Genomic DNA, 11869 nt, shown 5'->3' with positions numbered 1-11869 from the left:
AAGCATAAAATACAAATAAAAACAATAACCATACAATAAAATCAAGACAACTAAAACAAGAAATGTCAACTTCAGTTTTCAAAGGCCAGGGAAAAGAGGTTGGTTTTAAGAAGAGACTTAAAAACAGACCCTGAAGATGCCTGTCTAATGTGCAGAGGTAGATCGTCCCAAGGTTTAGGAGCTGCTGCAGCAAAAGCTCGGTCCCCTTTCAGCTTGTGCTCAAAAGCAGTTGATCGGCTGACCTGAGAGAACGGGTGGGTCTATAGAGGTGTAGCAGCTCAGATGTAGGGTGGGGCAAGACCATTAAGACACTTAAAAGCAAATAAAACAATCTTAAAATGGATCCTATGATGTACAGGCAGCCAGTGCAGGGAGGTTAAAATATAGATATATTAACAACATGTGACATGCGGAAAATGTCCACCCTGTTAAGGACTTAGACATAACTGTTTAAATGCTACTAAAATTACATTTTTATAGAAATCATATGTCTGTCACTCTTATTAGATATTTGTTTTACAATAAAATAATTTCTAAACAGTGTAGGCAAGGTCTATATTGAGAAAAACAAGCACACATTATGAAAAGGGGACGTATTATTCCACTTTTTCTCAAGAAAAGTGAATTATAACAAGAATTACTCAACGTCTCTTGACTGTATAGTCAATCCCTTCCGTATCTTTATGTAAATACAAATATACTTAATATTTGGTAATTTCAATAAACTGTGAAGGAAAAATACCAACATAACAGGGTGGACAGAGGCCTAACAGGGTTTTGTATTGAATTTTTTCATCATATTCAAATTTTCTGAGATGCACTTGTACACTCACCAACATCATCATTCATTCAATTATTCAAGGTTAGCTCATCTGCCACCTATAGCCCATGATGAGGCATGGCAAGGTCTACAGATAATTTTGTGGCATAGCAGAAGTTTATAGAGCTTTTATTTTGGAAGCAGCCGGAAGTGTAACGCCTGCAACTGACTGCTTTATGTTTGATACATGTTATTATATTTTTTTTCCGAGAACCACGTGATTCCCGGAGTGTCAAGAGTGGGCGGGTGTGTTTATAATTCTTTGTGGAAATAAAGCCGGTTTGGTCCGGCATTTTCCCGAGAACCACGTGATTCTCGGAGAGTCAAGAGTGGGCAGATGTGTTTATAATTCTTTGTGGAAATAAAGAAGATTTGGTCTTGGAGGGCATATGTCCATTTCAAGGCACTGCTCACCAGGAACAGTTTGCCAAGACTTATCAAAATCGTGATAGGCCAACAAAGATTTGACCCTTTTTGTAACAGCCTATGTGTCAACCTGTTCATTCAGTAACTATAATGTTAAAGCTGTTACTTATTTTGGCCACTAAGGGGCAGCAAAACAAGCAGAAAACATTATATTATTAACTAAATATTACCTTCTCATGTAGTTCATGTGAAGGTGTTGGCTACATGTCCAGCAGACACTTGAGCAACATTTGAATCAATGTTGTCACAAGACCAAAACTATGAGCTAAAAGAAGCTAAAAACTCAGTAGGCTAGAGCTGGGAAACTACAGGTGCTGATCATAGAGTTAGAATATCATCAAAAAGTTGATTTATTTCAGTAATTCCATTCAAAAAGTGAAACTTGTATAATGTATACATTCATTCCACACAGACTGATATATTTCAAGTGTCCATTCCTTTTAATTTTGATGATTATAACTGACAACTAATGAAAACCCCAAAATCAGTATCTCAGAAAATTACAATATTGTGAAAAGGTTCAATATTGAAGACACCTGGTGCCACACTCTAATCAGGTCATTAACTCAAAACACCTGCAAAGGCCTTTAAATGGTCTCTCAGTCTAGTTCTGTAGGCTACACAATCATGGGGAAGACTGCTGACTTGACAGCTGTCCAAAAGATGACCATTGACAGCTTGCGCAAGGAGAGCAAGACACAAAAGGTCATTGCTAAAGAGGCTGGCTGTTCACAGAGCTCTGTGTCCAAACACATTAATAGAGAGGCCAAGGGAAGGAAAAGATGTGGCAGAAAAAAGTGTACAAGCAATAGGGATAACCGCACCCTGGAGAGGATTGTGAAGCTGTCGCATTCCTTGTCAGTTTTAATCATACAATTAAATGAAATAAACATTTGAAATATCTGTGTGTAATGAATGAATATAATATCTGAGGTACAGACCTTTTCCACAGCAGACATTTTGACCTGTCTTAGCAGGAAAAGCACAGCTACATTGTGCGTGCTGGCTTATCATGCAGAGCCCCAAAAATCGTACATCTAAATGGAATGCAGCCAGGTCCATTTCTCAGCTCTCTGCTAATTAAAGCAAGTTAGGCTAATGACGCAGAAGTCAGCTTCCGATTCATCAGTTATGGGGAAAGCTAAGGGGAACTAGGTGATGGTGCAATGGATAAGACTATGCTTTAGTGTGAGAGACCTGGGTCAATCCCCCACTGTGACCCATCTAACATTATGTCCCTGAGCAAGACACTTAACCCCTTGTTGCTCCAGAGGAGTGAGACCTCTGACATGTATAGCATTTGTAAGTCACTTTGGATTAAAGCATCAGCTAAATGAATACATTTAAACTTAAGTGAAAGTTAACTTACATTGCTGTGTGACTGATTCTTTGTTTTTTGCACTTCTTATTGCTGTGAAGGCAGTGAGACATTTTAGGCAAAGCCTTAAGGCTGTCTGAAACACTTTTTTAGATTTGAAAAAAACCCCTTTATTTTATTTGTGAAAATGAAAAAAGGGCGATTTCACTGCTTTTTCTCCACAACTAGACTACATTGTCACATAAGTCCAGATCCAAAACCACTACACCTAGAGCTCTCAAATCTGGAATAGATTGTCCCACAGAGACTAAAGTTTCTTTAAAACATAGTTTCAGATTTGTGAAACATTTATTCTATTTCTATATTGTAAACTAACTTCAGCGTCATGTTAAGCTACAAGCATGTATGCACGTTTTGCAGCACAGCTGTTTCTGCCACTCAGTTTGGCCCTTGCATTAGGTCAGCCGTCAATGTCTATCTAAGACCACCCGGAAAGAGCCGGGGCTCTCCAAAGTAAAAAAAAAGTAAAAGACAGTATTTTGAAGGCGGAAATGAATACTGTGTAACGTTAACCGACGGGTGACTTGACACGCTCAGTGGACTCATTTCTCGAGAATCACATGACTTGTGGGAGTGCCCGCTAAATATAAAACCCTCCTTCCTCGCGCCGGTCAGATTCCGCAAAACAGTCAGCGCGGTGCGGTGTACTTTCTGTGTTGACATATTAATAACAACAACAACAACGACAAACAACAGCCACAAGGTAAGTCTGGCGACACGCAGAAGAAAAACTTACTTTTCACAGCACTGTCACAGGGAGGACGCACATCATGATAGGAGGTGGCCGCAGGTGGTCATCTGAGTGTGTGCTTAATGAAATGTATGTGTTTTCATAAAGTGGAGTGTTAAACTTGTGTTTAGGGATGGGTGTTAGGATTTTATCAATAGCCTACTACTAATGTACAGGGCTGGGACCAGGTCATCGCTTCACAAGTCCCGAGTCAAGTCTCAAGTCAAGGACAAGCTAGTCTAAGTCAAGTCCAAGTCTTAAACTTTGAGTTTCGAGTCCTAAACAAGTCATAATGTGCTCTTCACTAAATTTAAAAAGGTGCCTCCTCTGTCAGTCATGGTATCAAACTCACCCCTGTTTGTGTCGACTAACTGCAGATGGCCCAGTGGCAGGAACTGCTGCAGCTGGACTCAGCACTCCAGGGCCGCGTGAGCCAGCTGTATGAGAGGAAATTCCCCAGAGAGATCCGCCACTGTCTTTGTGTCCTGATCGAGGGCCAGGACTGGTAAGAGACAGTTTGAAAATAACTGCACAAAGACACCCAATAGGGGGCTCCAGTTTTCATGGTGTTGCAGTTAGTTTGTAGTAATTTAATCACTTGCAGGCTTGTTTGTCAATCCTGTATAATCTGAAAGGATGGGCCCTTAAAGTGACACCTGCATTATTACCATCTTCAAGCACTCTTTTGTAAAAGGGCCCTTAGTTCAAATCTAGTTGTGAGACCTTTGTTTTGTCAGGTTTTATTGTTCTTAAATCATGTATTTTGCCAAATTATATTTTACTAAATTTAAGTTACCACAAACTAATTACTAATTATTAACAAATGCATACACAATTCACAGAGAGTGAGAAAACCAGGGAGGTTAGTAGGTGCCCACAGTTGTTTTTTTGATTGGGTCCCCCTACTTGATTAACCGGCCCATGTCCTGAAAGATATATTTTTTTCTCATGTGCACACCAGATATGAACTTCTGTGCACAAGTTTAGAATATATCGCTTTTCTTGACTTTAAGGAAACACAGATCTACATACAGAACTAATTTGTTTTGTTACACAGATTATGCTAATTGGATGATTATTAGCCCCCTCCTATGTTACAGGCTTCACTTACCTGATAATAAAAATATCAAGATGCAATATCTTTGTTATCCTAGTCAGTTTTGAATTATTTTTAACAAAGTGCCCCATTCAGCATTAATTAATCCTAAATGAAGGTACATTTTCTGTTGATCTGTCTCAGGGATTTGGCAGCTGTGGATGAAAATATGGCAAGCACTTGTTTCCATGCACTCCTGGTTTATTTGGAAGAACAGAGGAAACGGTCGGTCCAGGACAACACTATTTTGCAGGGACCGGATTTTCCAGGGATGAAAGACTACTTGCTGGTAGGGCGGACATGCTGTTATGTGACCTGAATATTGGATTAAACAAATTTTCTTACCACAGAATAACCTCTCACTCTTTTTCTTTATTTAGAAAAACTTTCAAGATCAGCCACTGAACTTGGCCGTAATCCTCTCTGAATGCCTAAAGGAGGAAAAGAACATCCTTGCTTCAGCCTATGAAACACAGGTAAGATGACTGAAGATATCAGCTGGACGAACAGAACAGTGCAGTCCAGGCTGCAGAAAGGAACTCTAATCACATGCCGAATCTCACAAAGCTTTTCAAATCGGTCTTTTGTTTGGTTTTCTTTATTTATTCCAGCTCAGAAGGGATTTATCTAAACTTATATGTAAAAGTCCAGCTTTAATATTTCATTTTGATCAAGTGCTATGCAGATGAGTATGATGTTTCTGGTTGTCACACTGCAAGTGAAGATTTTATTCTAATTCTCTGGTCTATTCAGTCTAAAAAAGTAACAGATCCGTGTTGTACATTTTCTTTATTATCTCATCTTTACAGCAGGCAAACACTGTTTGCACAAAGGTCTGTTTTGTAAGAACCACCACCATATGCCAATAATGGCAAAAGAGTGAAAGAAATGTCTTTGTTTTTGTCAGGGTTGTGGCAGTCCAGCCATTGAACACAAATGGAGAGAGTTGGACAACAAAGTCAAGGAGCTAAAAAGGCAGACTTTGGTAAACTGACTTTTACTTGATTTTTAATTTTGTTTTCTGGTTTGTGTTCCACCTGACCTGGATCTGAATTTGTGAACTTTAACACTAATGCAGGAGGTAAAGAAAGAAATTAAGTCGCTGGAGGTCCTAAATGAAAAGCTTGACTACATAATGAAGACCTGGCAGAGCAGAGGTATGGAAGGAGTCGGACAAAAAGGAACAGATAAATTTGGTGTGAGTTCATGCTTCATTTATGTCTTGTTTGTCATTACCAGTGGAGCAGCATATTGGATTGGCAGATTCCCATGCTGTTGTGGAAGAGGAATGTCTTAAGCGGGCCAACTTTATCAGTCAAACAAAGCAGGTACAGTAGATGCATGTGGTGGGCTGTTGATGACACAGCACAAACAAATAAACCACTTCCTTCAAAGCATTTTTATGTTTAAAGGAAAATTCCATCCGTAGATACTTTTCAGGCAGTGCTTTTAAAAGCTTTACTGTACTCTCTGATTATTTGCATTTTGTATTCCTTTTTAGTAGATAATGCCAGTTGTGGCATGACAGGAAATGAAGGAGAGAGAGATGCAACAAAGTTCCAAGGTGGAAACCAGGGATGTTGCGGATCATTTTAGCATCCTTAAGTTTTTTTGACTGCACAGCTTAGGTTGTTGTCATAGCAATACTGTAGTCTGTTAAAAGCAGGAAAGTAATTTCCTAACAGTGTTGTGTTTGGGTATTATTGTTTGAGTCATAGTATTTTTTTTTTTTTTATCCTCACATTAAATTTCTCATGGAATTCAGTACAAACACTCACTGTGATGTTTAAAAAGACGTTAAGGTCATGGATGTTTTTCTTGATATATTGCTTGGTAATAATAATAATAATGAGTTTCAGTCACAACATTCTCTACATATTAGTAAGGACACCCCACATACTTAACATTGCTGTGTTTGTTTGTTTTTTGCCTTGCAGATGGTGCTGCAGCAGATAATGAACATTTTGGTACTGGCAGTGCAGGCCGTTGAAAGTCTCACAGATGTGGAGCTGCCTGAGTGGAAGCGCAGGCAGCAGATGGCCTGCATTGGAAGTCCAGTTGACACCTGTCTGGACCGTCTGCAGGAGTGGTAAGAACGTATTAGTCATTTTAGTTAGTTTCATGTTGAGGTTGGAGAAAATGTCTCACTGTCCCAGCTGTCACACTTAATACTTGATGCAAAACTTGGTGTTCTGCATTATGTTGTACGTGCAGGTTCACGGCTGTGGCAGAAGTGCTACTACGAGTAGGGGAAGAGCTGCAGAAACTGCAAGACCAGAACAAGAAATACAACAGCACAGACGCCTCCAACCTCCCTAATCCCATGGAAGAAATTGAGCAATTCGCTCGGCGCTTGCTCACAAAACTTCTTGCAAAGTGAGACGTGGCATCAGGACCCTTGTGTCTTATACACAATACATAAACACAGACTGATTCACTTTCATATTGTTGACACGTTTTGTTGTGGTCTTGATTTGTAGTGCCCTAGTGGTTGAGATACAACCTTTCATGTCAAGTTTACCACAACGACCGCTAATTCTTAAGACCGGGGTGCGGTTCACAGTGACATTGAGGTAAGGCTGCATGTAACACAGTGTTGCTCCCCCAGGGCTAATAGTGAAAACGACGGCAACACAGAACTGATATGATCTAGATCTGATAAAATGGTTGTCAACTGTTGAGTTATTTCAGGTTACTCACTTTACAGGTGTAGTATAATCAGATATATAATGTAATGTTACAGCAACTTCCTTTTCTGTTTTCAAAATCAACTATTTACTGTAAGAAATACAACGTTTTTGTGAATCTAATATTTTGTGCCAGTATGCTTGAGAAGTGGCTGTGTAGTTTTTGTAGCTTGCTCCTTTCGTGGAGGACGGCAGCTGTAGTCGGCCTGGATTCACAGTAAAAACAATGGATTCCATAATGGCCACACAGATTTACAGCAAACTAAACGTGTTGAAAGGAATCAAAATGCCTTTTGAAACCACTCTGATGCTCAGTTACCTTTTATTCATATTATAACCATGTGCTATTATGTTACAATAATCATTGCTTCACCAATGAATTGCTAAATATGAGCTTTGATGAGCCAATAGTAAGACACAGATGTAGCCTAAATTATAAACACCTTTTAAATAGTTTTGGGTGGTATTTTATGGAGAGAAAGAAACGACAAGACTAATGACGAGACTTATAACAAATGTCCCCAGCCAGACCGGAACCTGGGATGTTGCAGTTCATAGTTGGTGCCTTAACCTACTAGGGCACCCCCAAAGTAGCTCTAACAGGTACTGTATGATTGTCACTACCTGTTTCTTCTCTTCTCAGGTTCTTAGCAAACCTCCCAGAATTCAAGTGCCTGCTCAAAGTCAAACCTGTATTTGACAAGTAAGTCAGAAAATGAGCCAGTGATATAGTACATTATAATTAACATAAACACAAATCTTTTTTTTAAACTACAAACCTCCTTTTTAATAGCCTGTGTTCCCTTATCAATCTTTTTGTATCCCCTTTTCTTCCCTTAAATAAGGGATGTTGAAGAACCCATGACCGTTAACGGGTAGGTGAAGGGTACCAAAACGATTTGAAAATCTGAAATGTAAACTGAGGAATTGTTAAAATAATTGGTCTATGATAATTGCATATAACAAAGAGACACATTGTTCTGATGTTGCTGTAGGTTCCGTCACTTTGACTTCAACAGGGATGACTGTAAGGTGTTGGACGTGGACACACCAGGTGGAGGCTTGGTGGCAGAATTTGGTAACCTGGTATGTAACTCCACAAAACCCTGAGCAAAAACTTAACCTTTGAAATGTGAACACAAGTGAAAGCAAAGACACTTTTGTTGTATCTATATGTCCGTCTGTCACTACATGAACACAAAGCTTTGTATTTTACACACATGTAAAATAATGCCTATGTCACTTGCACTAAACAGAGTATATAATGACATTTTACATTTCTTTCAGTCACTTAAGGAAAGAAAAGCCAGAGGAAAAGGAACGAATGAGGTAAGAGGAGATATCCATTTTGAAGTACCTGCCATTTGTAGGTATAACCCAAGGACTGTATAAAAAAAGGAATAAACAGACTTTCTATGTGTTGGTCGCCACCTGCTGGCTGTGGACTGTAAACACCACCACCCACTGGTATGAAAGTGGACCCAGTTACCTTTCCAGATAAAGGCTGCCATCCACAGTTCAAGTACATTTTTGTAACTTTTGTAGGGATTCAACGTAATGAAGATGACTGAAGTTACACTAAGGCCGAGGATATGTTCGACGGCATCTTTAGAGGGAAAAGGCTTTAGTAAAAGACTGCAGACTCTTTGCTGTAAGGAAAGTACCGGAATCATTTCAGTTTCATAGACTTTACTGTGTTTCACATTTTGAAACTGAATGCATGGCCTCTTTTGTGGCTCAGTATATGAACTGCAAAAAAAAAGGCAGTCAAGGTTTTAGACACATGGTTGTCACGGCTTCAAATGAATGCTTATGTTGCACTTATGTGTAAATACGTGTTTGCCATTTCATTTATAAGGTGGTAATGTCTGTGTTGTGGCAATCCATCCAATAGTTGAGAAATTTCCATTTAGACCAAAGTGGTGGACAGACTGACCGGCAGACAGGCAGACATTGCCGTGCTGCTAACATGACTAAGAATCAATGAATGCAGGTTTAAGGTTGCATGCTGATGCATAACAGATTGATGGAATTCAGTGATAGGAAATACTTCAAGAGAGCGACACAAGTGAGATGTTTTATGGTTGGTAGGTTAATAGACAGTGTGCTTAATCAGTCAGGGAATTCTCTTTGGAAGTTTAAAATCACCACCTAGGTGTGATTCATTTGTTCATGAATGGGACAAATGTGAAACTGTACTACTTTTTTTTTGTGGGGTTGCATGTCACTAAATATTTATCTTCCTCACACTACTTCTACATGCTTGCAAATCATTATACCAGTATTTTCCCCCTCCTAAAACCACGTCTCTTTCTCCTCCATCAGAGTCGTCTGGCAGTCACTGAAGAACTCCACATCATTAAGTTTGTGACAGGGCTTCAGCATGCTGGACTCAAGTGTAACATCGAGGTGAGTAAACATGACACTCAAAAAGTTAGAGGCATTTCAGTTTCTGTGTGCGCTTTGCAGCTGAACCTAAAATATTATTGGTTGAAGAGAAGGCACTATTAGAGCTGCAGTTGTTCAGTCACAGAAAAATGGTAGCCAGGCAGTTTACCCTCCTCCTGTGTTGGTCCAGGCCAGCTCCCTACCTGTGGTTGTCATCTCCAGTACCAATCAGATCTCCAGTGCCTGGGCCTCTGTCATGTGGTGCAACATGCTGTCCACCAGTGAACCGAGGGTAAAGCATCACACAATATCAGGATCTGTTTAGCTGCATGACAAGACACTTCCAAATTACACCAAACAATTGTACATATGCATTTTGGGTTTATTCTGATGTACACAAAAAACCAAATCCTTTCTTCTTATTGTGTTGCACAGTTGAGATTTGTCTATTTTCACTACTATGTTCATATCCCTGCGAAGAACAGTGGGTTTGAGTCATTTGTCAACTGTATTAAAACTCTGTGACTTTGTTCTGTAGAACCTGTTGTTGTTTGTCGACCCGCCTCCGCTCATGTGGCAGCAGCTGGGACAGGCTCTGAGCTGGCAATTTTTGTCCGTTGGGCAACGGGAGCTTGACGAAAACCAGCTCTCCATGCTGAGAGACAAAATTGCGGGTGAGTGTTTGACTGCTTCTTCCCCAGAATTAAGTCGTGTCACTTTCAAGGTTCATGAACAAGGTGCATTTACTCATTTTACAACACAGGGTTAACATAAAATATACTGAACAGAATTATGAACGCAACACTTTTGTTTTTGCCCCTATTCATCATGAGCTGAACTCAAAGATCTAAGACTTTCTCTATTTACACAAAAGACCTATTTCTCTCAATATTGTTCACAAATCTGTCAAAATCTGTGTTAGTGAGCACTTCTCCTTTGCTGAGATAATCCATCCACCTCACAGGTGTGGCATATCAAGATGCTGATCAGACAGCATGGGGATTGCACAGCTGGGCCTTAGGCTGGCTACAATAAAAGGCTGGTAGACAGATAGATAATATATATTTATATTCACAGATAATCCTGATGGTGTGGTTCACTGGAGCAATTTCTCCAAGGTGAGTGTTGAGCAAGATTCTTATTATACTGTAGTTTACATAATGTGTACAACCTATAGCTGTGTGTGCTCTTTACATGCGGACTTTTGCTTTCCTGTGTGGTCAGAACGAAAGTGCCTGGATTTGGATTGATGGAATCCTTAATTTGATCAAAAGACACTTGGTGGATCTTTGGCGGGACGGGTAAGATACATCCAGCATCATCTCATCAATGGTTTACAATGGTCCACATACCAGCCACAAATCAGACCACTGAAACTGCTAAAACACAATCTTTTAAGTATTATTATTTGGGAATGTGGATGTGGTCACTATGCTTCCCTGTGAACTAAACTCACGTCATGTTCTGTATGTGGGTTTCAGTTTCATCATGGGGTTCGTGAGCAGGAAGAGAACACGCGTCCTGTTGCAGGAAAAACAGCCCGGGACTTTTCTGCTCCGCTTTAGCGAGAGCAACAAAGACGGAGCCATCACCTTCAGCTGGGTTGAGCACTCCAACGGTGGTGTGTTTCTGTGTGTGTGTGTTTGGACAAAATTCTAAAGTTATCAAAATTAGGGTTTTAATCCTATCACTGTTTTTACAGCCAGAGTTTGCTTGGTTGTTACTGGCACAGTTACTGTCATGCCTTTTACCAAACTGAATTTGGATAGCATTTGTATAGAAATGCTGTTTTAACATGTATGTTCACTCCACATAAGCACACTCCTTTTTGGTGGTGATAAGCCCAAACAAACCTGTGTAACTGAGAATACATAACATACAAGGGATTGTTTCTTTCTTCCTCTTATGGCAGACTGCCCCCAGTCCTCTGTCCTGTCGTAGATGAAACAATTTCAACACCAGACACTCGGATGTCTTTTTGTGTTTGCTTACTTTTCTTGCTGTATATTGGTCCCCCTGTAGAGACCCATGTGCATGCAGTAGAGCCATACACCAAGCAGGAGCTGTCGGCCGTTTCTCTGCCAGACATCATTTCCCGCTACAGTCTGAGAGCCCAGTGGAACGTGACCAGGAATCCTCTGCTCTATCTTTACCCAGACATCCCCAAAGACACTGCCTTTGGACGCTACTACAACAACTCTGGTATTGTCTCTTGGTTGACTTTGCCCGCTAGTACAACAATAAATGAACACCCAGGACCCCAGGACTATGCGAATTTAGTTTCCAAAATAAATGTAATAATTCCTAAACACTTCAGATGTATTCTTGCATAGTGTTAATATTG

General features: G+C 40.1%; 1 protein-coding gene across 1 annotated transcript in view; it reads left to right on the top strand.

Moving 5' to 3' along the window:
* Positions 1-3212: 3212 nt before the first annotated feature.
* Positions 3213-11869, top strand: part of LOC119903420 (signal transducer and activator of transcription 1-alpha/beta-like) — a 10276-nt gene continuing 1619 nt past the window's right edge. Inside the window, exons 1-21 of the mRNA XM_038719566.1 lie at positions 3213-3327; positions 3732-3859; positions 4595-4739; positions 4831-4926; positions 5358-5435; positions 5529-5607; positions 5690-5778; positions 6388-6539; positions 6665-6826; positions 6931-7023; positions 7781-7840; positions 7983-8012; positions 8133-8223; positions 8425-8466; positions 9463-9546; positions 9716-9817; positions 10064-10199; positions 10603-10643; positions 10750-10826; positions 11007-11146; positions 11548-11727. Coding sequence (XP_038575494.1) covers positions 3732-3859; positions 4595-4739; positions 4831-4926; positions 5358-5435; positions 5529-5607; positions 5690-5778; positions 6388-6539; positions 6665-6826; positions 6931-7023; positions 7781-7840; positions 7983-8012; positions 8133-8223; positions 8425-8466; positions 9463-9546; positions 9716-9817; positions 10064-10199; positions 10603-10643; positions 10750-10826; positions 11007-11146; positions 11548-11727 — 2005 coding nt within the window. The 5' untranslated portion in view covers positions 3213-3327. The remainder of the gene's footprint in view (positions 3328-3731; positions 3860-4594; positions 4740-4830; positions 4927-5357; positions 5436-5528; positions 5608-5689; positions 5779-6387; positions 6540-6664; positions 6827-6930; positions 7024-7780; positions 7841-7982; positions 8013-8132; positions 8224-8424; positions 8467-9462; positions 9547-9715; positions 9818-10063; positions 10200-10602; positions 10644-10749; positions 10827-11006; positions 11147-11547; positions 11728-11869) is intronic.

This window comes from Micropterus salmoides, unplaced genomic scaffold (genome assembly GCF_014851395.1).
Source record: "Micropterus salmoides isolate LMB-PRFRI ecotype aquatic unplaced genomic scaffold, ASM1485139v1 Ms_hic_scaffold_15, whole genome shotgun sequence".
Taxonomy (NCBI): Eukaryota; Metazoa; Chordata; class Actinopteri; order Centrarchiformes; family Centrarchidae; genus Micropterus; species Micropterus salmoides.
This window is presented reverse-complemented; position numbering and strand designations above follow the sequence as displayed.